This window comes from Syngnathus floridae, chromosome 8, assembly GCF_059516105.1.
Source record: "Syngnathus floridae isolate MCC-2025c chromosome 8, RoL_Sflo_1.0, whole genome shotgun sequence".
Classification (NCBI taxonomy): Eukaryota; Metazoa; Chordata; class Actinopteri; order Syngnathiformes; family Syngnathidae; genus Syngnathus; species Syngnathus floridae.
The window spans coordinates 11,218,392-11,246,102 of record NC_142420.1 but is presented as its reverse complement, the minus strand read 5'-3'; the positions used below and the strand labels follow the sequence as shown (position 1 = coordinate 11,246,102).

At 43.2% G+C, this 27,711-nt stretch overlaps 1 protein-coding gene across 15 annotated transcripts in view; it reads left to right on the top strand.

The window, feature by feature from the left end:
- The window catches only part of LOC148394573 (uncharacterized), a 53,157-nt gene that overhangs the window by 5,967 nt on the left and 19,479 nt on the right, over positions 1 to 27,711 (top strand). For 14 of the 15 annotated variants that reach the window (XR_015859999.1, XR_015860003.1, XR_015860000.1 and 11 more), the window contains exons 3-4: positions 204 to 354; positions 11,646 to 11,829. Coding sequence is in view for 4 of the 15 variants with exons in the window: in XM_088383605.1 (XP_088239731.1) it covers positions 11,750 to 11,829 (80 nt within the window). In the remaining 11 variants the exon portion in view is untranslated. The remainder of the gene's footprint in view (positions 1 to 203; positions 355 to 11,645; positions 11,830 to 27,711) is intronic. The other variant, XM_088383608.1, reaches the window with a different exon arrangement.

The window sequence follows — 27,711 nt, the reverse complement described above, 5'->3', positions numbered from 1 at the left end:
AACTCGGAAGGATTTTCTCCCACTCTCTAGCCCAAGTGGCTTTTGTCCATTTGCACAGCACAAAGCTTGTTTGGGCTTCTGTCACCACTTGCAAAATTGGCACCATACAAATGAGGACATATTATGATGTTGTTGTGTACAAATATCAGAGTTTTTTTTTCTTCCCTACCTTCTTTTAGCAGAGTTGTTTTTGTCTCCTGCAGGCTGCGAAGGATAATTATGATTCACTTCCAGTTGTAAATGAGCAGTCATGGACATCCCCTCCTTTGGGAATCTTGAGCCCTTTGCAAAGAAAATAGAGGTTAAAAATCTGCTAAATGAGTTTGCAGCAACCGAGATCCTTCTCTTCCACAGGTAATGAGTTTGATTAATTTTTGACCTTTGTAAAACTTTGCCGAGCTTTTTGGGCCACTTCTTGTAGTTTACCAAAGCTGGCGCAGTTAAACGATGTCTTTTGTCGAGTTTCACACGGAGACCCTAAACGAGGTGCTTTGGTTCACACGGAGGGACCAACGCAAATATTTCACGTGTTAAAAATTATGTATAAAAATCGGATATTGTTTGTTGAAAAAAAAAAAATCTATGTATTGCTTGTTTGTAAAAAAAATACATGGAGGACGATTAAGAACAAAATAATCAAATATTAAATCTAAATCGCAATATTAATTTGGGAGTTCGGTTATTTTTAAAAATTGTCCCACCCCGTGGGAACATACATAAATAATCATAATAAGAAAATGACAGGGTTTGGATTGTTGAGGCCAGCGAGTATACCTACATAATGCGCACTTCTTTCAGAACTCCAAAGAAAACTTTGTGGTCCACAAATAATCCAGCAGGCGATGCTTATTTTACCCCAAACAGGTGTTTAGAGGTTCCGTCTGAGATAAATCATGATTTGTAAACTTTACCGTAGACAGCGGTGACAGCTTTCCCTGTATAATGTAGAAATATGGCAAAGGTCTTAAGAAGAGCTGTGATTTAAAGCCCAAGGATGCGGCGTGTCTCCCTTTCGGAGGAGGCCCTCCCTCCCACCTTTGATTTAATTCTCTCCTCGCGCTATTAAAAAGGCCTTCCGCTCCTCTCACCGAGTGCACTTCGCTGTCAGAAGTGGCACAAAATCATTCGTCACTGCCGCCCGCGTGTAGCCAGCGCCCGCCACTACGGCCTTTCGCACTGTATATTTTTCCATTATTGATTATGTGTGTGTGATGCCGAGAGAAGTACAAAGATGGCTACCCGCTTGTGTCCAGGTTTAGACTGAAAGGGGTGGGGTGGTCTAAATTTCCCTGTCTGTGGAAATACGATGGTACCTTGACTTAAGAGTTGGTATTACTTTTGTATTCAACTATTCCACCTTACCTCCGTCTAAAGTTTGCTAGCTTGAGAGTTAGCATTACTTTTGTATTCAACTATTGCACCTCGCCTCTGTCTAAAGTCTCCTAGCTTAATGCTAACAGCACAAAATAGACGTGCTAACATAAAGTAGCATCAATGTTCTGGCAATTAAAAACCATTCAAGAACTGACAGAATGTTTAAACACTGGTTGTAGAAATAGTGCCGTTAATCACAGCAGTAACGTTAGCCTATAGCGTTATTTTTTATTGCTTTCAGAAAAACAGAATCAATAATCCTAATTAAATGGACTGTCGTGTCCGTGTGTGTATTGCAGCTATTTTGTGCGCAAAACTGAACTGGCCATGAACGTCAGCGTCCCCCTTTGTTGTTTAATTTATTTTATTTTCAAAGTTGAGGGAGGTGTCCTTGCTGTGAGAGCTCGCCATTGATGTGGTTATAGTTGGCCCGCTCTCCCGCCGTGCCGGTCTGCAGGAGAAGAGCCTTTCGCTGCTTCATTTGCCCACTGCCGTCGCACTCGTCGTCTCACTCAGTCAGTTGGCCGGAATTTTCTTCTTCTTTTTTTTTTTTTTTCTTTTCTCTGCAAGATGATGAAGAGCTCAAAGACTGTACGAGCGCGAGGGTGTCAAGAGTCACACTTACTCAAACGCTTAAAGGCCTTGGGTCCAATTTCAATTTTTTTTTTACCTTACTCGCATGCACCTCCTAAACAGATGGATGACAACAATATTTTTATATGGACAAATACGTATGTGCTGTTAAAATGTCCATAATACCATTCTCAATGCATGTATATTGATTTTGCTATCTATACTTTTGGCCGTAACTTTGAATGAGTTTTGTTCTCTTATCTCCTAAAACTGAAAAAGTTTTCCATTCACCCCCCCCTGTTTATTATGAAGCCCCTCGCTCAAAACACCGCTCGCTGGCCCTGGTGTTGTTTTATCACCTCTGCATCTGTGTGTGCCGTGCGCAAGTGAGGCGGGCCTCTGAGGGCTAGCGTGCGGCTCTCGGCAGGCTTTGTACAGGATGAAGAAGTCCTAATCCTCAAACAGACTTAAATTCCACCAGAAAGTCTCTTGATCCCGAATCCACTCATTTTCTTCAAACGTGTACGGGGCGAAAATCCGCGATTTCAATCTGCGACGGGCAGCCACCAACGTTAAAGTCACGGCAATCGCTGGCTGTGTTTGGGCTGAGACTTGGCCGCACTCGGAGTTATATGAGAATTGTGTTTGTTCTGCGCTTTGGCTTCACCCACGCAGCACCGCCGCGTCTCTATTTGGTGGCGTATATTTCATCATGTTTGTCTTGCCGTGTTTGTCGGCTCATATTTGAGCCGAGGGTTCCTATTAAAACTAAACAGCGTATCAGAGGAATATTGCCACTGTCAAAAGCGCATCTGCGGCGTCGAAGCAATTTAGTCGTAGCGTCGTTTTCCGCTCCTTGCGCTCTTTGTGTTTACTCTCCTTGCTCATGTTTCATATATTCCCATTTCATATATTGCTTTTCTCATCTGAATGGATGCATATTCACTTTTTCGATATATCACAATGAGGCTTTGTCTGCTTCGTTACCAGAATCAAAGCAGCTAAACTTGTTTTGCCTTGTCTTGTTTTATTTTCACTTTTTAGCTAGATGATAAACCGGAAACTGATGCTTTTTGAGACATGTTATCAAATTAGTTTAAATTAATTAATTAAAAATAAAAACGTTCAGAACTTCATATGTTCTAGTAGGCTTTTTCCTTCTTAATTAGGCATTTTTATGGCTGGACTGTGTTGACTTTATATCCACTATAAATAGTTTTCAAAGTCATCCATATTGTTGTAATGTTTTTTTTTTGTTGTGGCAGCACAAATCTATTCTCATAACTCATGTTTTGTTTGCGTACCATGCTGTGCCATTACAATTTCTGAAAACCCTAAAAAGTAATTACTCTCAAATCCACCTTTATGGAGATAAGAAGCTCCATAGCATGTTTTTATTGCCACACACAGTAAGTGACAATTAATACCATAAGTACCGGCTATGGAGCCACCATCCACCTGTGGATGAGTAAATCAATACAAAAGCAATATAAAGATTTTATGGTCATTAGTAGCTTTGCGGGACAAACACACTTTGCACATCCAACATGGAGTGGCTGGGGAAATAAAAAGGTACTTACATTAGTATTGACCTTGTTACTGCTCTTGTAGCTGTTTGCTTTCTGCGCACACGCACGCACACACACACACACACACACACACACACACACACACACACACGCACTCGCACACTCAAAGGCAGGATAACAGATTAAAATAGTCATTAGCAATGCATGAACAAACTTTACTAATGTCTCTTTAAAGACAGACCATTTTATCGGAAATGTGTTTTTGTTCGCCAAACAAAATACTGAAGAAAAAAAAAGTTAATTAGTGTTGCAAACGGTGGTCTATCCCTGTGTGCGCAAGAATCCGTAGCTGGATACGAGAAGCGTCCAAGCTGCGCCGCGCCGCGCCATGCTCACGTCCGCAGTGTAAACAAGGCGCTTCTCTGGCTGATTAACATCTGATTGTAATTCATCATATCATGCGCAGCTGGCGACATCTTGCAGTCGCATTCATTTCGTGTTGCGACATGCCTTGGCTTCCGTCGCGACGACTCTAAACAAACAGATTGCAAGCTGTTGCTGCCCGTGAGAGGAAAATACTTGAAATATCAGGTGTGTCAGGTGATCAGCACCATCGTGCCTCAGTTTCGAGTTGAATTACTCGCTTTGCATCGGAGGTAAATTCCGATTCTTACTTAAACGGGCTAATTTGTAGCATTATTTAGCTTTATGTTTCCTGCTGGTCTTTGTCCACAAAGTGACACTGTTAACACTCCCTGCTGCTATTCCGGCATGGGGCGAATCGTTGCCTTGGATTAGCAGTTGCTTGAAGCACTAAATTCTCACGGTGGGTAATTTATTTCCGGTGTCCTCGCAAGTTTTGCTCCTCTTCACTGCCACATTGTAATTGCTCCTCAGATCTCCCGTCTTTTTTTTTATTTTTTTGGCTGATTGCGGTATGCTCTGTGACAGCGGCGCTCGCATCTCTGTTGTTCACCGGTCTGGGGACATGGCCACTAGGGATCGTGTTTAGTGTGTGTGGACTTAGGGAAAACTGACAGGTGGGGGCAGAGGGGGTGGGGGTCCAAACGGACCCGCAATGCTGGAGGAAAACTGAGAACTTCTCCTTCAGTGAAGTTAGAAAATCAAAACACACTCTTGTGCGGCAGATGGAAGGTCTTCCTGAGTGGAGCTCCTTGTGATGTTGTGCAGCCTTGTGAAAGCCCCTTGGGGACTTCCCGAAGGCTTGTTGTTTCTTGTCAGAGATTAGATTGAACCGGGTGGCTGTGGTTCACACTCATGCCTGAAAGAAGCCAAGACTCCCTGCCACTGACCACAACCCCTGAACATTGCTCGCCACATGTATTTCTCTTTGTAGACTCACTTAAAGTCCCTTGCTCACTCCAGGGCCAGATGTGTCGAGTATTTTCAGACAGTTCTGTGTGTCCCCCGAAGCAATCATTGATTAGCAATGAATACACGATGAGTCCATGAAATGACAAGTGAGTGTTGTTCTGTCTGTCTGCTTGTGTTGCTCCACTTTTTGTGTTTGAATCGGCAACACCAATGCTATTTGTTAGCCTGTCTATGATTTTCCCCACTATGCCTTAGCATTAAGCTAGCCAACTTTTAAAGCAGAGTTTTGTTGTCACTCAAATCGAATTACAGATACTTAGAATGATTCCTGCCAGCAGTTATCGCCTGACTCATATTGGACACAAATACATTTACTATGCACGAAACAGCATGCGGATTGTTCCTTTGTAAATTGCCTGGTAATTGCGCGGCCACATTCTCGCCACCTTTGCTGCAATAGCTGCCGCCGCACGTCTTTCTGAGAGGAATGACATTAGCTGTCCGTTTCAGAAAGAAGCCTCAAAGAGTGATCCAGTGAAAGCAGCTGTCAGGGAGGTAAAGAGCACTGACAGCGATACGTCATCCCCGCCTGGTGCTCGCCCCCTCCCACCCCCCATCCCGGTATTTAAAAGACTATGGCAGTCAAGAGCCCATAAAAGTGAGCGAGTCAGCGGCGGCGGCATCTGCCACCACGTGCGGGGAGGAGATTCAATGTGAAAAAGGGGAGATAATGCGCTATCTCACTAATGGGCACCCGACAAGACACAGGCTCATTTTTCACATCATGTCATCTGTGAGGTTTGAATAAAAGTAATGGCCGCCACGAGCCCGGTCTCTCTCTCTCTCTCTCTCTCTCTCTCTCTCTCTCTCTCTCTCTCTCTCTCTCTCTCTCTCTCTCTCTCTCTCTCTCTCTCTCTCTCTCTCTCTCTCTCTCTCTCTCTCTCTCTCTCTCTCTCTCTCTCTCTCTCTCTCTCTCTCTCTCTCTCTCTCTCTCTCTCTCTCTTCTCTCTCTCTCTTTCTCTCTCTTTCTCTCTCTCTTTCTCTCTCTCTTTCTCTCTTTCTCTTCTCTCTCTCTCTTTCTCTCTTTCTCTTTCTTTCTCTCTCTCTCTCTCTCTCTCTCTCTCTCTCTCTCTCTCTCTCTCTCTCTCTCAGAGCCATTACCGACTCTTCACTTTTATTTGTGTTGACTCGTACGGTCGGGGGAAATGACAGCGAGCGGGATCGGTCGGAGTGATGATCCTCGCCCCGCCCACCCCCACTCCCCCTTCTGCATGACAGGTCCCTTCTTTTTTGGCAGGCACGGGAGGTCGCGATGCCGGGCGGCCAACGTCATATCAAATGGCGTAATCTGACAGAAGAAAGGAATTTGCACACTGGGGGCATCACAAAGTCTGTCGCTTGTAATTTTCTGACAAAGACGGAACGGGGGAAGCGAAGGGGCTTCGACGGCTTCATGTACTAAGAATTAGTATCAGTCAAAGTTAAGCGGCTATTTTGGGATGAATAGGGGAGGATCTCTGTGACATGTTTTGGGGCGCAATGCTATGCTAATGTAAGTGGATACTGATTGCTCATTGGATGCTTTCATTTTCCACATTAGTGGCATCTAACATGTCCAAATATCTGTACTGAAAAGGTTAGTGCGTAATTAACGCTTAAATTCCCAGCTGCTGTCAACCGTGTTTAGTTCACAGCAAACGCGCTCGTTTTAATATTTGGATGCAACTTTAACATCTGGAAATCAACATGACAAAACATGTCTGAGTGGCTTTTCACCAAACAAGTGAAAGTGTTTGGCAGCCATTGTGATTTCCCCAGGTAGGGCATCCCAGAGTACAGACCCTGCTGACTTTATAAATTTATGACTAAAATGTGTGTGATTACCTTCCCAATGCAGCATGTCAACCTCGTTTCCGTCAAACAGTTTTTTCTACGCCCAATTCTTTGCATGATTTCTTACTAGAAGCTTCCACTTGACTGGAGGGCCCCCCTTTTTTCCCTTTGTCTCGGCAAAGCATTACAATTGTATGCCTCATCAATTACTTTGAAAATAAGAAAAGCGTCACTGCTTTGGCGACTCCTGGGAGAACGGATGAGAAAACAAGTGATTTCCTTATTAAGTTGAGGAGTCAAAGGCCTTGTTCCGGAGCCGCCGACTTCAAGAGCCCGGAAGATTAAGACATATATTGGATTCGTGATGGAGGCCACATAGTTCATTTTGAAAGTAAAACAGAATATTATTCACAATCCTTTTAAAATTCAGATTGCCAGCTGACCTGTGACTTGGAAGTAGTGTATTACATTTTCAATGAGCTGCTGCTGCTGCTGCTGCTGTTGCTGCTGTGTCACCAAAAGGATTGTGCGGAAAAACAAATGTAGCCCAAAAAACAAATCCTGATTTTTGTTGATCAAAGGATATTCACTCTTGACAATACTGAAATCTCACTTTGAGGAAAAAAAAATCCTTCCAGGTGATATTATAAAAGACATGCAGAAAGCCAAGACTGATTTTCATATATATTAAAAGTGTGAGATGCGAAATTGTGCAAAAAGGCTAAGGCTCCAGCTTAGGTGGCAACTTGATTCCAAATATCGTCTCCATCATCTAACCCTCAGCCAATAATCTCATTCGCACATTCTTTCATTGGAACACAGAAACCCCCCCCGTCCTACATCGGGCTATTGAAGTAATATTGACATTGTTAGCAGCTTCCCAACCTACTTGTCATACACAAACATTATGAAAAGTTGACACTTTCCTTCAAGCAATATGAGCTCGAGCAGGAATCGCAATTTAAATCTCCAAGCCGACTGTACATCCGGTGATTCCCGCCGACGCCATATTAAGTCTAAATTCAAATTGTACAAAAAATGAGAACTTTGGGATATTGAGGATGAATTATTATGTGGTAATAAAGTCACGACTGCGAGCTCATTGTCACAGTCGCGGCCCCCCCCCGCCAACGCCGTGCACCAGTGCCCGCCTCATCACTCCCCACCAAATCTTCCGGCCTTAATTGGTCTGGGCCCCTCCAACATGTTTGTAATGGAAAAAAAGCAGCACATAATTCTTAGTTTGTTGGCTGGCAGAGCCCAATTTACAAAAGTGGAGGTGGGCGATAACCAGAGACTGTGGCTGTGGCGCACCCCCAACGATGAATCACGCCGCTGCCAGCTTTGAGCGCAATATAATTGAGTCCAACATCTCTGAGCACTTTCGGCATAATTAATGATAATCTGTAACAGAGGAATCTGAGATTCCAGTTCACAGAACTGTTTAATTAGGCCCAGTAATGAAAGCACGGGTGGTGCTACAAGAATATGGCCGGCCTCATGATTAATGATTTGTGCTGGTGAACACAAAAGTGCTGCACTGTTAACTCCAACGGATCCCGCTGCATGTGCGTCTCTGGCATTTACACAGCAAAATACGTGGGAGCTGTTTTGAAACAATACAACAAATGTCACATTTTCATTTTACGTCATTCTTTCTAGGAATGGAATAAAAATGCAGTTGTAATAAAATAAAATTAATACAGTTGCACCAACTGTAAATTTTATTTTTTGCCTTGGCTATAGTTTCATTCCAACCCGTTGAAAAATAGACTTGACAAATATTTAAATTATTTTGAAAAATTATCAAATATCAATTTTGCTTCTCCGGTTTCGTTGAACTCTACAAATATCTGCAGACTTCCAAATTTTTATTGGGTTCCGGGTTTGGTCACATGACATTCTGTAGAAAGATGAAATATTTTTTAATAGACAACAGGACAAGCAATGTCCAACATGGCGCCCCTTGGAGGTTGATGAATTAAAATATTAATTCCAGAAATGTGATGTTAAGCAGAATACCCGTTTTTTTGCTTTTGCTTAGCGTATTCTTTAAAAAAAATCCTTAGAGCTGATTCCCGCCTTAAAAACTGAACCTACCTCGACACCATATAAATAAAATAAAATACACATATGTAACCCAAATGACCCCCCCACCCCCCATTTTATTCAGATAGCGTGCCCCTGCTGTGATCAAATCTCACAAACATGTAAGGTAAAAAAACACATAATACAATTCACCCTGGTAATAAAAAGGGAACATAAGAACTAAAAAAAAAAAAAAAAAAGCTTGGGCTACATTATTGAATGCAATGCTCCAGCTCCCGTTTGTGCCTCGCAGGCATCTCGCGAGGTTATTTCCTGCTGGTATAACCGAGTTGTGCGCCTTCATAACAGCATCAGGTAAGGCTGGCCGGTGGACGCCGGCGATCCGGGCTCTACTTTTAAGTGGATCTCATGAAATGCGCACTAGCCAAACCATTACAGAAACAAAATAAGGCATGTTTGGCATGAATTGGATTTCTCCCCCCTGAAACAAAGCTATTAGTCACCGCCTGTCACTTTGTTGACTGCCCTGAGCCGCCTCGTGTTTTTGTGCGCGGCACTTACAGTAAGTCCCCTCCCACCCTCATATTTTGCACTCGCTGCCCTCTCAGCTGGGAACAACTCAATCGTCATGCAAAGATCACGACGGTTGAAATATTCAGCGCGGCTGCCCGCCCGCCTGCCATTCGTTTTATTCATCATTTCTTCAGGAAAATGTTGAAGCCTCCATCAAGCCGACAAGTGGCCTTAGGAAAAGTCAGTGTGAAAGGAAGGCAATGAAGGTAGAAAACCACAGGCGCAGACGCTCATAAATCCACGCCAAAAAAAATGAGAAGGATGAAAATGTAGACTGATTGCAGACAAAGAAATGACTCCATCCAACCACCCGCCCTCCCCTTTTTCCTCCAGCCTCCATTCCCCCAAGTCTGAATCTTGTTTAGTTCTTTAATTCTACAGTTTGTGACCTGGATGTGGCCATGGCTGCACATGAGAGAAATTACAAAAGCCTCTCAGTCACAGCGGCTCGGCTTCCGCCGGCGCGGCAGCATTTGTCATTGCCAAAACAGCAGAGTTTAATTAAGTGTTGTGAGCAGCCTAGTGAGAAACACACTTTAAATTAAACCTCCCAACACGCCGCTATCGGTTCTTTACCTTCTCGACAATCAACGGGGTATATGGCATAAATTTCTATCTCTCAGGGGGAAAGGCAGCTGCCGCGCTCCCGGCCCCTCATAAACGTCTCGCTCTCCCCGAGAGCCATCTCCATTACGCCGCATTTCATTAAAGCCCGGTTTGGAAACGGCCCGCGCATGTAAGCCGTAATTATTGCCTCTCCCTAATTTAGCCTTTTGATTTACTCAAACACTTGTTATTGGGCTTAACTGAAGGAAATTTTTGTGAAGCAGGGGCCAGTTCATTCCAATTGTCCATTTTCTGGACTGCCTTTTAAGCAATAATAAATGGCGGCCATCTTTGTGGAGTTAAAAAAAATATTAATTCAGGTCCATTCAATTTGATTGATTTTACTACCCACCTAATTCTTCTCACAAATAATGAATTTTATTCAAATAATTTTTGAATAATTAGCTCTTAGCATTAGCATAGCAGCCCCCCCACACACACCCATCGATCTTTCAGCTCGTACATTCGCCCGATCAGACAGCCATTACAAGTTTGAGCACTATTAATGAGAGTGCAGATGGGCAGAGGTGTAATTCTTCACCAAGGATTGTCATGTTAACGCTGTTGACTGATCCGCAGCTTGAAGATAGCCCTGCTTGAGTTTTTTTTTTTTTCCCCATCGCAGTCTTGTTCATAGCGGTCTACAAGGTCTTCTCCCGGCGCTAAATTGGATGAAACCTCTCGAGTTTGGAGCGTTTCCACTTACACAGCCTTCGTAGTCTACTCTCGTATTTTCAATTGTACATCCACCGAGGAAGATCTGCTTTCATCATCTGTTTGTACATATATTATTATTTTTTTAAATTCCATCACATAAATACAGTTGTTGCGATCATTTCAGGTTGATCCTCTGCTCCTCGTCTTGGGCCCACCAAATGATATACGATGGCTGGCGCGCCACTACTTAATGTACACTATTAGCTCTGTATTTAAACACCATCATGTCATTGATTCACAAATTGATTTATTGATGTTAATTCAAGTGTTTCACATATTAATCACTGTAAAGGAATCAATTTAGTGTATTTTATGAGCTGTTGTGTGATCGACTAATGATGAGAATTAATCAACTTTAATAAGAATTCAAACGGCATTGTTGAGCTAATTTGTCTTTTGGTAAGTGGAGGAATAAACACGTGGCTCTGCAATTTTTTCATTCTAAAGTTTTTTTTGACGCTATTTTGTTATTTTTATTTGGTGATTTATTCCAATTCAATAGTCAGCGTTACAAAGCAGAATCTGGTATTTGTATTCCAAGCACATTTTATATTGCGCTCTATCAATAGTTGTCTAAAATGATACAAAACAGCACGCTTTGCATAATTTTTACGCACAAATATAAATTGCACATTAACATTTTCAAGTAATTTATGATCTCTGCCGTTTTTGGATGTGGCACACATTTTAAATGCCACGTTGAAAAGGGACTCCGACAGTGTCCCGCAACTTGTTTTTATGTGTCCAATAAAGTCTCACTTTCCAAAGAGGAGCAATAAAGCTGTTTTCACTCTTTGCTCGGCGTAAACACCGCAACGCTTTGCACTCTGGAGAGCCATTTAAGTACTTCATTAGTGGTCCATGTCATGTCTTTAAAGTATTGATCTCTGCAGTCAATGGAAAAATAACAACCCTGTTATAAAGTACTTGTCCATAGCGATGGCCAACATAAATTATTTAAAAAGGGCAGATTCACACTGGCCGCGCAGCCATCAATCATCAGATATGGCCGTGACAAAAAGCAGCGCTTCACACGTCTCTTCTATCTCCCCGCAGAACAATTCTATCAGCCAGGTGGCCGCGAGGAGGAACCGTGACCCGATGTCACTCGCATTGTTGCCGCCGCCTTTGAAGGCATCCGCCGGCCGCTCCGGCCCGGAATGGGATGGCTAAATAGATTCCCCGTGTTGGCCGCCCGCCCCGCTCTGGACCAACGCTTCAATTTGTCTCCCAATAAAAGGTGCGTGGAGGTGTTGGAGTTTTCGACCCAAACAGTGGATGAATTTTTTATCGAACGGGTGAATTGAGGTATAACTGCAGTCATAGGTATTCATTGCATTTTCCATTAAAAAAAGAAATGAGAATGTGAGGGAAAAAAAACATTGTGATTTTAAGTCTGTTAGCTTAATGCTAACAGCTATTGGGAAACACCATAGACAGGCTAACAAATAGCATTATTGTGGCGGTCTTATATCTCTTTGAACAAGCGATATTTGACAACAACAGGTGGTGCAAAATATGAACAATGTAAAAATAGATTTTTTATCATTTGCAAAGAACAACCGCATTGGGAGCAGTACACTCTTCATTCAAATGTGATAAAACTGTATAATTCATGAATTCTTTAATGTATGTAAAAAATTGAAGCGTGCCGAAAACAAAACACTTGACAAAAATCTTGGCTAATTAACCAAAATTTTATTCTGCCCTAAATCAGAATCGACAACTGCCTAACATTAAATATACTATATGCTTAAAATTCTTACTGAATTATGTATAAACATATTGTAATGTTATCCTTTAATGTACTAGCTGCGTGTTTTATGAATCTTCAGAGGGGAAAAAAATCCTCTGTACTGACAGCAGAGTAAACTGTAGTCCTGTAAGTCACACTCACAATCCATCTTTTTATTGCATATCAATCACCTTCAGTTGCACATAATACCACCTCGTGACAAACACATAAGAGCATCGTAAATGAAACCATGAAAAAGGCGACCCGGCAGAAAAAAAAACACACACACACTTCAGTGCGGCAGATGTGTCTTTGAGTTAGACTTTCAAAACAGGACTTTGATTAATAATTGATTAGAAAAAAGGCACACGGCATGAAAGGCAGGAAGTGGTGGCATTCTTGTGATTGGCCGGCTACTCAAACTGCACTTTGTTGTTGTAAACGCCGACCTGAACCGTGTGTGTGCGTGAGCGTGTGTGTGACAGACCCACTGTGGACCAGAGGAGCCCTGATATAAGTGGCCCTGCAGCCATATGAGCTGCTACATCTGAGGGATAATTGGTGCTGAGCAGGAGCCTCCTACCTCCTTTCATTTAGTCACTTTGCAATTTAGTGCCGCTCTCACTCAGGAAATGGAAATGTCATGAAATTTTAGGCAAGACATTTTGAGATTCTTTTTTAAATCTATGGTACCGGAATTATTTATGTTTATAGTTATATATATTTATATATTATTTATTTTATTTATTTTTATATTTTTTAATTTATTATTTATTTTTAATTTATTATAATTTATTATTAATGAAATCAAGAGTTTTATATTTACGACATTCATTATTGTTGGTTAATGTCAAATAGTTTGAGCATCTAGAGCAGGGGTGTCAAACTCATTTTTTTTGCAGTCCGCATTGTAGTCATAGCTTCTTTCGGAGGGCCATTATGACTATCAACCCAAATAAATGTATGAGCACCTCATATTATATACAGTAAAAGCTTCAAAACAAACTGACAAATAACTCATTTTCAAATCAGATGAGTAAAAATTGGTCAAATATTTAATAAAAATTATTAAAAGTGAAGATAATTTGTAATTCTAGTAATGACACACGAATTTGATGCACAATTTGCCTTCGCGGGCCTCATAAAATGATGTGGCGGGGCCGTTTCTGGCCCCTGGGCCTTGAGTTTGACAAATGTGATGGAGATTAAATCAAGGCCAACCTGTTAAAAATGTCCAGTTCTGTTCATTTGTCATTTTATTCTTTTTTTGAATTAGCAGGCTACTTCCTGATTCATAAATATAGGTTTCAAGTTTTTTGTGACAAAAGAACAAACGCACCCATCAAAACATAACGTTTTGGTTTGCGTATAGCAGAGGTGTCGCAAAATGCAATTTGACGGTCTGTGAACATTTGTGTTAAGAGGTGAAGACCAAGGCGGAGGTGTTGGGACTATCTGAGTCTGGAACGCTTAATGCCTGACGTCGGCCCCCCGCCGGGAAGGATGCTGATCTGGATGTATTGTTGTCAGCGGCAACAGGGAGGCGGAGAGGCTGACTAACGCTCTGTGATGGCCTCATGCGGCTCTGGCCCGGTGGCCAACACAACGTGACGCGCATTTGTATACTCGTGTTAGCTCAGACTGAGGAACTTTTTGTTATTGTTTTGGATTTGGTGGGTTGTATGAATTTTAGTGGATACAAAAAGTGTTGAAGAGAATGGGAAGTGTTTTAGAAGAGTATCGCAAAGGTTAAAAAAAGTCTGGGGAGGGCCATTGAATCAAAATTAATCGGAATGTAATGGTGACAAAAAATGGTATTGGTTTGATGGGAGTTTGGAACCGATTAATGGCATGTCCATTCATTTCAATGGGGAATATTTATTTGACATGAATGGAAGGTATACTAATTATTTTTAGTTCAATGCCTCTTTTCGAGACACTAGAAATGTAGTGAGATGAAGCAGTATGAAAAGTGAAGACAACAGCAGGGTGCTACTCACCCAGCGTGCCCCCATCGGACGCTTTGACGGACACATCCGGCCATTTGTCGTGAAACTCTCTGTGGCACCTCCCTCCATGGGGGAGTCTGGACCACCAGTCCACAGGAACCAGGCGCGCCAGGAGGGCCCGGGCCGGCCGGCGGTGGCGATTCCGCTCCGGCCCAAGCCACGGGTTCTAATTGATGTGGCAGAGACGTCAGCACTAATCTTGCGCTCTCGGCCGCCCGGCCAGTCGGCCGGCCGCCCTGTAAGCCCCTCATCCACTCCACTGCTGCTGCAGAGTCAATTAGATGTGGCCTGCCCGCTACCTGCTCAGTGTAAATATATCTCCTGCAGACACGCACGTCCACTTATCTAGCCTTGACACATTCGGGCTGATTTCTTATAGCTGCCGCACGGCTCTATCAGCGCCAGGACAGCTCGGCCGATATCTCGCACTACAGTTGGTCGGCCGATGATTACGTGTGGAATAAGCTGGGTTTCCATATTTGTTTGGAGGATGCCTATCTCTCCCGCGCATACTTCGGCTCCGGCGGTGCAAACAAATACGTCAATCTCAGCCGGGGGATACCATTACTAATTTGTTGACACTGATGTGAAAAGAATCAAGTGTGAGGCGTGTTTAGCTAGCTCTCATCCCTCAACAATGTCAGCAACTTTGCTTAGAGGACAAGCTGTAATGGTGAGCGCTCACTTAGAACTGCTTCGGTTACATCACGAGACAAGAAATCGTGAATGTTGCCATTGAGAGTTATTATGCGATTATGTTTTTGCACGGTCCTCTTCCCATTTTTTATAAATGATAAAAAAAAATCTACCTCACTTGCGTGTTTTGTATTGAATTTTGCAGGAAGCTTCAAATTATTTATAAATAATAAATTAGATTATTCTCTGTTGTTACGAGGCAGATTTTCATCTCTGGAACGTATAACCCAAACGGTAGATGGTATTTAATATTCCAATGCCCCCCCGCCACACACACACAAACACACACACTATAATAAGTACAAAATGTCAGAGGAAATAGCTCGGCATTGCAGGAAGGAAAGGTATTCCTGTGCTTCTAATTGATTGTAATTCTTTGTTAGTGAGACATTTGCACAATGTGTTGGACTCACACCGAGCACCAAAGACTTAATTGTCCACAAATGACTGGCAATGATCTGTAAATGGCTTTGATTGTTCGACATGGATCGAAACTGGAACTTGTTCTCGTGAGATGTCGCCATGTACCGGACGATCGTAGCCTCATCATGCCTCGAGTAACCTTAGAAAAATTGCTGAGTCATTAACAATTAGAAGTGGCACTGTATTTGATAGTTTTATTGTCTACATGCATCTTAATTGTGTTCCTTCCCTAAGTCAAATTTTATTCTACTTCTTCTTTGCGATCTACTTTGCACACGGCGCCACTTGTCCCGCAAATTGTTGTTCTGTCCTGTTGAGAAAATGCAGTAGAGGAAACAATATCTTTCCGGCGCCACATTTTTCTCCCGCAGCAGATGGACACCTGCCGAGCCACCGGCAAATGTATTACCAAAAAGCTAGCCTCCTGTAAATACAGTGAAGGTAATAGAGTATAAAGTGATCTTTAAGTGGAGTTTGTAGCACTCCCATAATGGCTTTGGCACCCTTTTAGCGGCTCACGTGACTCCCTGAGAGTAGTGATTATGAGTCGCCAACGAGGAGGTCTCGCGTGCAGGTCAGTTTGCAAGCCTCACTTTCACCTGCCAATCTTTACTTCCCCCGGCCATGTTCTTTAAACAATTAACTGTCTCGGTTATTTAGGAAGAGACTCAACACCAAACTACAAATTAAAAAGCTATCCTTTTTGAGTACGCTAATATACCTTGTACTATCAATTATTTATTTTTTTATTATTATTTTTATTATTACTATTATTATATTTGTGATATTATTTTGTATTTATTGTTATTTTTTATATTGTTAATTTTATTATAATTAAATTTTTTGGGTGTGAATCTAGCCAGAATCTCGGTTATCTTAAAGGGAATCTCACGAAAGCGAGAGCTGTATAATTGACCTCCAGGGTTCTAAGGAACCCACTTTGAGAACAACAGGTCTAGGTCTATGTCTACCAATAGGCATCTGGGTTCTAGCCTGCTGGAGGTCTTAATCAGAATTCTGCAACAGCATCCAGAGACATTTCCTAACGGTGCTTTGGTGGGTTATTCCGCCGCCCTGGCCCCGCCTCCTCCCCTTTCCTTACATATCACACAGACACTGATGCATGGCGCTTTTTGAATTTTGCATTATGTTGGGGGTCAGAGGCGGGTTTTGGCGAGTGTCCTTAATTTCACAGGGTTAAGGCGCGGTGGATTCACGGGGAATACAGATCACTTAGCACGAGCCCGTGACCGCCCGCCAGTCGAGCCCCGCCGCCGTCCTCGCCGTTTGTTAAGCACATCCTTGTGCTCGCTGAACCGTCGAGGCTGCCGAGGTGAACTCGCAGTCCCGGAAGGAGGCGTCACTCTTCGAGATTACTGAGACAACCATTCGGCCTCACTGCCTCGCTGTGGTGTTGCGCCTCCCCCCGTGTCGTGCGTCTTCTCAAATTCGCCATCGCCAAACTAAAAAGAATCGTGCGTTGTATCGGTGGTAATTCAATCACGCTGATCCTAAGCTTTTAATTTGATTAAGAGTGTGAAAATGGAGGGCAGGGCGACTCTCGCAGGATAACATCACAGCCTCCAATTGTTGCTGTATATTTACACACGGATTTCCGTTTTTATATTCAACCACGTTTTTAATCCGACGCTTTCTGCGAAGTCCGAAATCTCCTCTGCGACTCGGAAGGGGTGACAATTATTGAGGCCCTCAGATATTTAGTATTTGAATAAAGCGCGACTTTTTATAAAAGAGGTCCCAGTTGGATGCTAGCTAGATTAGCGACCGACAGATCATTATGTACATTGTCATTTTTTATTTTCGACAGCATGCAGGCTTGACTGTGGAATTCCGTCTTCTAATCTCTCGTCCAAAGCGCAGATTAATGAGATCAGGCTGCTTGTTTTTAAAAGACTATTAAGATGCTCTCCATGTTTTCTGACACAAAAGAAATTCTTTCAAAAGATGCTGTTCATCAATACTCTCCCATTGAGACCAAATGGAGATAAGGTTTTTCACGATTTTATGTCATCTGTGGATTTTTGCTCTCTATATCATCTAATCCTCAACTCGTTTTGTTTGTTTTTTTTCTTTTTTCACAGCCTTATTTTCATCCCCGTTTTAATAAGCAGGACCAAATTATTTCCACTTCTTCACGCGGTTTCGCTCTTTGGCTTTTGCATAAATGCCGACTTTATTTCCATGAAATTCTCCAATGACATCGATTTTATTTTTGCATAAAAGCATGAAGAGTGCGTCTAATATCGGGGCGGCCTTCATCTGCTAAGTGGACATTTGCATGGGTGCGAGAGGGGTAGAGGAGCCAGCCGCTAACCTCCCGGGGTGACAGCGGTGCAGGGGGATGACATGTGACAGCTGTGACAGTCCTGAAGAAAAGGGGGGGCGGGGGGGATTCATGCAGGCGACTTGCTGCGCCCCTGATCCAATTACGCCACACGGCCCCCTGTCAGACCCAGCAGCTTGACTCCAGCCACTCTGAGGACAGTATTGATCTCTTGTCAGGCGGAGCCGTTGCCCTCCCGAAACATCCGCCAGCGTTGAACTTTGCAGCCGTCCCGCCGTAACACCCCCATTTAACATCCCAGACCCCCAGGCATGCACTCTCCCAAATCCAAAGCACAAAAAAAGGGATGTCAAGACCAAAATGTTTTTTAAGGTTCTCTGCTAAATTTGTTTAAACACTGTATTCGGTTCCATCTAGTGTTTGTGGAGTTGAACCAAAGAGCAAAATTGTGCCATTTTTATTCATCTCCGGCGGCGGCCATTTTGTCCCTTGCTGTTGACTCAAAATGACATGCCAGTTGGACACAGACAATGACCAATCAGGGCTCAGCTTGCGAATGTCACATGACCAAATTTAAAAAACAGGTGAGAGAATCAGCTCAGGTAACATTGTTGTGCAAAATTGCGGAGACTAGTTGCCAAGCTTCTTTTTTTTCCAGGCTTATTTTTTTATTGGCGAATTTGGAATCCAACAGTCCTACCTAACGATGTGAAGACTTTTGATTGGCTGCCTCTCCTGGTTTCTATGAAAGCATGAAGATGATGAAAAGGCCATTGCAATTAGCCGGCCCTCTGCTTCATTTCGCCGCTGCCGTCGACTGCCGGAGACAGTGGCAGCTGCCAATAACGTCAGTTTAGCGGGAAGAGACAATTAGGCCGGGGAGGCTCCCCCCGTTACCGCCGCTCGGCCCAGCCCGGTCCCACATCTCCAGACCTTTGCACCTTTACACCTCTGAGTAGCTGCAGGTCAATAGACACTGATATTGTCAGGAGCAACTGCTCGGAGCTGAGGTTAATCAAACCGCGGCCACAAATGTTCATTTTCCTATTTCTCTTAATGAGAAGAATGAAGTGCGCAAGATGTGGCGCTAGACGACAAGATATGATGCAGCCAACACCGGATGGCAAATGGGTGTGCTCACTTGATGCCTGCTGAGTGTAACACCATGAAATTGGGCACAATCTGGAAAGGGGGAGCTGTGAGTCACTTTCATGCTACACGCAATGTGTATCCAAATGCGGAGTGTGAACATTACTCTGGCCGCTCATGCGTTCACTCGTGACAGCGCCGAGGGTTGCTTAGAGGTGATGAAGAGGATGCATGTCTGATAGGCTTTAAATAGGAACTGGAGATGCCTTTTCTCGGCGTTGGCTTTGCTTAGATAATGGCTGGGCCGCTCGCTTCCTCAAGGCAAAATGGAGCTGTGTTATTATTATTTTTTAATTAGAACACTCAAGTACAATTGTCAGTTGATGACCATCCATTAGGCTTTGGAGGGAAGCGATGGGCCGGGGATCCCATCCCAACGGACATTTGACGAGACACACTTCCACCCAGGCCATGTTGTTCGATCTCACGCGCACGCACACACACACACACACACACACGCACACACACACACGCACACACACACACACACACACACACACACACACACACACACACATTGACACTGCAGGCACTTTTGAGTCTCCAATTAATTAGCGCAGCATGTTTTATGTCAGTGAGGCGAAGCACGTAGGGCTGGCAGAACCTGCAATACGAAAAGGATTTGACCTCACTTGTGTGTTTGAAGCCTCAAAATTGCTAAGTTTTGGCTTTAAATAGAAACGGCACAGCTATTTTGTTGCCGTGGCGACACCACTTCTCTGCTTTAATACAGGTGTTATATCTCCAAATTTTTTTGTCAAGTACTTTTGTTATTTTTATTATTTTTCTTTTGCTATAGCGACACCAACCAAGCTTGCAATAGTTCTGTCAAAAGAAGATTAGGAAATGATAATAACTACTTGCTCAAGTGCTTTTATAAAATCATATTTATGCTTTTGAACTTGCTTTGAAATGTTGGAACATTATTTGGGACAGCATGTTTTTTGTGGGATGAGCAATTTTTGTCTCCTCCACTAAAGTGCTGAGTCAGCACCTGGCAAAAAAAAAAAAAAAAAAAAATTGACCAAGTGGTGACTTGTAGTCAAGGTAGTGCTTTTTTCCCCTCTTGTTGGCGTGTAAACATGGTGTCCATTTTTTTTCCAGTAACAGCCAAATGTCATTTATGGCAGCATTTAGCAGCATTTTGTAGTGCTACATTGCTAATGGCATTCGACAAAGAGGCGCTGGCTGTCAGGGTCACAGCATTGCGGGATGGACTGAATGAGGACAGCAATTCATCTTTTTTTAGCACGTGCGAATGTGAGTGGAACGCGACCCACCGTCGCCGCCGACGGGTCGTCATGTGTGTCGCACCTACGTACATGTGTGGCATCCGCGCGAGCATGTCCTCGGGAGGCGGGACTCAAGGAATCTGCCAAATTAACACATGCGGTGTTGAGTCTTAAATTCCCAAAGTGAGCAAGACAGATGAGCAGGACTGCCCGTCTTAAAAGAGCATCTGTCTCCTTTAACACTTATAAATTTGATATCGCAAGATGAATCCTAATTAATGAATTGATGTATTTTGTCAGTGACAAAGCCAAATTGTTGAAACGACGCCAGAAGCTATGTACTGTATAAATCTCCCGCTATATTCCAAAAAAAAAAAAAAAGAGGCCCCCGGCTGATGAGACAAACACAGCATCATTATAGGTGTTCATCTACAAGCACGTCAAAATTATTTGTCTTGCTACGGCAATCATCAAGATGTTTTATCGTCTCCAGGAAATTAAACCGTTTCTCCTTTGTTGGATGCGAAGGACACACTCTAAAGTGCTTTCATGGATAAAAGTGTGTAATGTGTCATCACAGCAGGGTTTATCCTTACGAGCCGGCCCATGATTTGCTTATTATGTCGCTTTTACCCTTCCGGTTTCACTTCCAAAAGCGTTATCACCTCAGATCAGGCAGCTGAAGTGCGTTTGTTTCATCACCCCACAAACTTTTCCCCCTGCTTAATTCCTTAAAATGGTCATTTGTCATCCTGTCACTTGGTTTGTGACCCAAAATTCCACGCTGGAGGCGTCATCAAATAAATTAATCACTACCCAGGATCCATTTGTCCCTCGTGTGCGTTATTAGACGAGCTCTCTCTTCATTTACATATTTTTAATGGGCCGGTTTGCGCCACGCGACCTGGGCGCTTCTCCTCTGTAAAAATATTCCAGATTCTGGCAAACTTTGACTTGCTCGATTACGATCAATACCTCCGCGGAGAGGAATGAGATGGCAGCAAAACTCTAATAGCTTCTGATTGTTGCTAAAACTCTTTTCCAGAAAATAAACAATTAGCTACACAGAGTTGTCAACACACTTTGTGTGATTGTGTCTCGTTGCAGTGGTGTGTGTTCCTCAGGGGAAATCGTGATGCTAAGTGTGAAGCTGTGACCAGACACAAGCATGAACTTGGATATTTTAAACAATTCGTAGACCTCTAATGTAGCTGCTGTTTTTTTTTTTTTTTTTTTTACACCCCTAAGAAAGCAGCCCAATTATTCCTATGAGACGAGAGCGTGTCATGTTTGAACTCGCGTCCTCATTACGGGCCCCTAACACCACGAGACGTGAACGTGCTAGAAGCGTCACCACAACAACAGCGACGTTGTCTCTGGCGTTTTCGCTTTTTTTTTTTTTTTTTTTTTTTCTTCACCCGGCCACCCTGTTAGAACCTAACACCGCCGCGCTTCAAATGAAATTAGCATAATTAAGAATTAACATGCATTAATTGTTGCACTTAACGCAAACTGAGGGCCAAATGTGTCATTTGATGCGGAGGAACTACTAAACGCTTTCTCGCCTCCTGCTTAAGGGAGTAACTACTTTTTCAGTGTGATAAAATGCAGGCAGTGACCACGTTGTTAGCGACACCTGTCATATTTAAGATATCTGATTGAAAATGGAAGCTATTAGTGACCTCGAAATGACACAGCAACATCAACCAATCACATTGCCAGCTGCTTAGGAAGTCGTGGGCTAATGCTAGGTGCTAAGCTAATTTCTGCCACGCTGGCTGCTAGGTGCGGCTTGCTAGCTTGCGTGGGTAAACATAAGCATATTATACATATATGAAAAAAATAAAAATTTACACACAAAATGACACACTTTTTTGTTAGTTGTATAAAAAAAGAAAAGACACAATTTACTCCCACGGGTTCAATCCCAAACCCACATTTTAGAACCGCCGCACTAAAGGTTAAAAATATAACAAATGTCACTTAGGGTGATACAATGCAGGTGCATTCTCGTGCAATCTCCAAGCACGGTAACTTATATTGCTCTTCAAGGACGTTTTCAAGAAGAGTTTGTAATGTTCCCAGTGGAGGTAAAACAGGTGTATATTTGGCCGACCAGGACGCAACCTGGCAATAAAGCGTGACATTTGAAGAGAGCAAAGAGATATTCCGTGCTTTATCACTCAGGCTGGTAGATGGCGTGTGGTGTTTTACTTTCATCACAGAACATCCGGCAGTGCGACGTGTCAGTGCGGCATCACTTTTTTTTTACTATGTACTGTATCTTGTTTGTTACAGTTAAGACTACAGTTTGCATAATGTAGTGTCAAAGCTGATAACAGCTGTTGCTATTTGTCTCATATATTCAAGTAATCAATTGTTACAACTGGCCAATTGGATTTAATGGCTTCGATGATTGATACTTGTTCAAACTAGACAAAATTTAGGCCGTGTTACCAATTGTACTCATCGGTACCAAATTGGTTATGTCATAACAAGAATATACCTGGAATAGAACAAGTCAGCCATTTTGATTTGAAGCAGCAATTTTTGATTCGATTGAGCTATCGATTAATCAATTTATTTTGGCGCCTCCGATTGCTCCGAAGTTTGACCGTCATTTTAAGGTCTGATCATAATAGTCTTTGTTTTTCCTTTTAACAAAAGAACCTCTCATTCAAAAACATCTCCAAGGCTTTTTTTCTTTCCACAGTAATCTCCATTTCCTATTTCTCCTCAAATTACCTTTTTTTTTGCCTATTAATTAAAAGTAAAGCGTGTATTGTACGGTACATTATCCCCCTAACGGCCCCATGTGGAGATCATGAAGTGGAAAACTAATGGTGTGGACTTGAGCATTTGGGCTTGGCATGAGTCATTTACATATCTGGATGGGGATGTGGATGTATGCGCAAATATGCAGAAAGCCGTGTGTCCGGCGCCCTCCCCCTCGTGAGGAAGTCAGAGAAGTGTTGTCTCGCTCTCCTCCACGAGCCAAGGTAATGAGATTCCGTACGCCCGGGATGAGGAATCTTGATTATTAAGGAGAGGCATGTGGCAGTAAGAAAAATCTGTTTGTTGTGTTTTTATCTTATCACCCCGAGATACAATAGTGTGATACAAAGGTGACCCCCGTATTCTATTCATTAAATCCCGCCTCCTCTAATTCATCAAAAGTAAACTATCACGGCTCCTGCTGAGCTCATCAGAAACGAGCCGACTTGTTAGGTGCGCCTCAAAAGGACACGTGGCGGGATTTGGATCTTGAGCCGAGTCCTAATTCCAGCGTCGCTTTGGAACGCGGCGGCAGCCTGCGTTAGGAACATTAGCAGAGACTGTTGTGCTTGCTTTCATACGGGAAAAGTTCAGGACAATCAAAGTGAATTATGACCTCCATTACAAGACAAGCGTAATTATTTCAAGGACGTGGCGAGATGTGGCGTCTCAGCAAATATCGTAGCACATTTGAATTTTTTCAGCCCTCCAGTCATGGATAAGCACGGCCTCCTTTCTTTTGGAGCCGTCACCTGTCAACTCTTGACAAATGACTTTTTTAGACCAAAGATAAGCTACTGTATGCCCAGCAGGCAGGATTTGCGTCGGGGTATGTTCCTGCAGTAGCACACCCAATCCAGAAGATGGCGCTGTGGTGAAAAAAGCTGGCAACTCATTTGCGAAGGAACGCAGTCGACGTGGAACTTTTTCCCGGCCTGTGTGCAAATAGCTGAGCTTCCAGAGTCAAGTCAAAGTATTTTATTTATTTGTTTTTATTTTTATATTTTTAATTAATCGGCTGTTATCGTAATTTTATTTTGCCAAACATGAGAATGGACATCAGCCTCCTCAAATCCAAATAGTTTTGACCGGTAAATACGACTCCGCGAAGCATCCAAATGATCTCCCGTTTAAATTCTGACTTGATCGTATACATCTTTGAATAAATGTGTCAGTCATGTTTATCTCCGGTGATGTTCTCGTAGTAACGAGCCGTTGGCTGCCCAGAGAGAGATGAGAGCAACATCCCACACGTCAGCCAGCTGAGTCACGGCTGGTATGCGTCAAGCGGCCCAGACTCGTGCCTGTCCCTCCTCTCAAATGTCACATGAGCTTATGTCAGGCAACACTCGTGGCTGAGGCGCAGCGAGCAAATTCGACATTAGCAGAGAAAAGATGTTCTTGTGGGGGAATTCAGCAGGGCATGCTAGAAAAAAGTCGTGTCTTGCATTTGAACAGTAGTTACTTTCATATTTTGCCGCCCAAATATTTTATCAACAACATTTCAAAGCAATGTAAAGGTTGATTATTTTCTACTAATCACAATTTTGCTCAACTACTTTTCCAGATTTACAGAAGCTTTGACAAGAATTATCTGCAGTACTTTCTATATCGTATAATTAATCCTATTAACCGTGCGAGTAACAATGTAAATGTAAACGGTGAGCATCTGATGATCCTCTGAGATTGAGATTTTTTTTTTTTTGCCCGCCCTTAAGGATGCAAATGAATCCTTACAAGTGGACATTGGCTCCAATTCCCTAACACGGGTAGCTCGGCGGGGGTGACGGGTTCATTTTCATCCCTCGGGGCAATTATACTTCCAAATGAGTTTCCCGAAGTTAAAAGCGTGTTCACATTTAATGAATTAAACGCTACATATAAGCGTGGGAGTCTCTTTTGACGTGCCACAAAAGCGCGCTGAGGGTTTTGTGTCATTTATTAATGACACACGCGGGCGCGTGTTGTCTTGTTAACGGCTTTGAGCGTGAGTAATGTGCAGGCAACGATTTAGATAAGACAAATTATCGCACAATAATACACTCTGAGGACATTTCTTTATCTTTTCTTATTCAGATGATGACTTATCTGCCGTGTGCACTTCATTGGTGTCGGGGAAAATAGTCACATGAAAGACAGCATTGACATATTAGCGCCTTGAAATTAAATGTTCAGATTTTTTGACAATCAACTTTCAGTTTTAGTCTGTGAATATCCAAATGTGGCTGCGGGAATGCGCCCGCCTTTTTTTTTTTTTCGGGAGAGGGGGCGGGGCTTCTCCCAATTGAGTTAATTAATGAGATGTGTGGAGTATTGTTCCTCATTTTTATAATGAATGCATCACGCTACTGTCACTGAGAGCGTTTTGACAAATAGGTGGGTGGGTCGATATGAAAAAAAACATACATTGGTGGCTGCTGAGGGGTTAGATTTTAAATTAATTGAGGGAAATGAATTCAGTAGTAATAGGGCCTGACAGCACACTGTGGCAATTCTGATGGCTGTGATTGATGCTTGACGCACACAAACACGCACATGCACGCACGCGGGCTCATGACAAATCACGCTTGTTTAGCTCCTGGTGTATTTTCCATGCAACGTGTGTGTTCATTAAAAGTAAAAATATGTAAATGTGAGCAGTGGTGGCAAGTACAAATACTTCATTGCTGTACTGAAGTAGCTAGGTGTCTGTGTTTATTTTTACGGATGATTTGTTAGTTTTACGAGCAGTATTTGAAAGTACTTTTTCAGAAATGGGCCCATATCATGGCCGTCGCCGTACGTGACAGTGGCGCTGATCAGCTAGCCGTGTGCAGTCACCGCTCACTGCCGTCTGCCATCGCGTCAGACTCACGCCAGGGAGCCCGAGCTGACTTGGAGCTCGCTGAAACCGCTGCTGACATTTCCTCCCCGTGGCAGGACCGGCCATTCGGCTAACGGGGCCCCGCGGCCCAGCGCCCGAGGCTAAAACGGGAGGGAGCACAAGTGGCGCCACTTCCCGTTAAGGTTACTCTGCCTCCCGGTGCGTCGCAGGCGAGGCCCAGCGTGCGTCTGCTCTGATACTTGCTTCATTCTCAAGCCTAATGAATGCAAACAGGCCTTGTGTGTGTGCGCCATATGTGGTGCGATCGCTTTGAGAGCCTGTCGAATCATTACAATCAACCACCGATACACTTAGCCCGATGACATACATAACGGCAGCGGTTGGACCTCCCACAACGCGCCTGTCCAACTTATACAACTTGAAGCACAGGATATGAAATACAGCGGCGCCTTTCCTCTTGCAATCGTATTGAGCTTTAAAAAAAATAAATAAATGCAAGGCGACGAGAGCGGAGGTTCTATAAATGGCTAGCGCTCCTTGGGCAATGGCGAGAGGGTGTCACTGACCATTAGCGCGCCCCGCTACACTTTCTCTTCTATGACCTGTCAAGTCCTCCACTAATGTGCCAGGAAATAATTCTATTTCCCACCTCAGTGAAGACCCTCGCCACTTGCCATGCCATCTTCACATGAGAAAAATGTGTAGCGTATTCTGAGATGTCGTATTTTGGAGGTTTAACTAACAAGAAACTTCTGTGCCACCAATTGATGAAGTAGATTAAATCAATGCTTCATTATTATGCATTAAATGTTTTTATTAGTGTCCACACAGTGCCATAAAGTTTTATTTTGATATTATTTTCAAGTGTCATTTATTTATTTTTTATCTATTTTATTTTTATATTAAATATTTAATTGAACATTTATTTAATCAACAAATAACTAGTGAGAGGTTAGTGTGTGCGTTGTGTTGTGTGAACCCCTGCTGCTGGTCGGCCGTCCACCAGAACCCATTTCCAGGCGCTCTGTCTGCACTCCTGCATGAAGTCCAATCCAAGCAGCATTATTTATGCCGGTCCAAACAGCTCTTTAATTACTCATGAAGTCCTCCTCCCTCCTTCACTCCCTCCCTACTTCCCTCCCTCCCTTCTTGCACCCGCCGCCGCCACCACTGCCATCCCTTAAAGACTCCCTAAAAGGCCGTCTGCGTGATATTAGCACAACAGAGCCTTTTCCAGGAGAAATTAAAAGATAAATAAATCTGCCGGTGATTTACATGCGCGCGGCAGCTGATATTTATACTCAGCCGCGCGTCCCTGAAGGCGTTGTCTTATTACTGCCATGCTCAGGTCCCTCGCACCCGGGCAGAGAGGCGGGCAGGTGATTAATTCAGTTCTTAGCACATGCCAACAAGGCGCACGAGAGAATATCCAAGGAGCTCCATCGCTTCATTTTCCGAGTTAATTTTTCAGAGCCAACTATGTGTCGTCAACCAAGTTTGTTTAGTTTAAAGGAAACATCAAGTGAAATATTTTCTTTACAGTAAAATGCTCTATCTGCCCCCACGAGTTTAAATGTGACATTCTGATTAATGTTACGTTTGCGGAATATGATTTAAGCATGAAAATCCACCTATTTTATTATCCATCTCAGGGGGCGGCCTTTTTGTCCTGTCGACTGAAAATGACATCACGGTGCCAATGTGCTCAGCTGTATTGTTCGGGCAAATTGTATTTTTTGCCACCCTGAAATGTCCGTCGTAAAAGTGACACTTTGAGACACAAATGTACAAAAGGACAATTGTATTGTCACCCGGAAGGTAATTAGTCCATAAAGCTGCTCATCTTGCTCTCTAATGACATCATCGCCGTCAGCAGGAACAGCAGCAGTTTCAAGTCTGGCTGTCTAATTGCTTCGTTACTCTGTCGTCGCCATGACGTGGCAGTGATAGATCTCTATTTTCCCTAGCAATTTG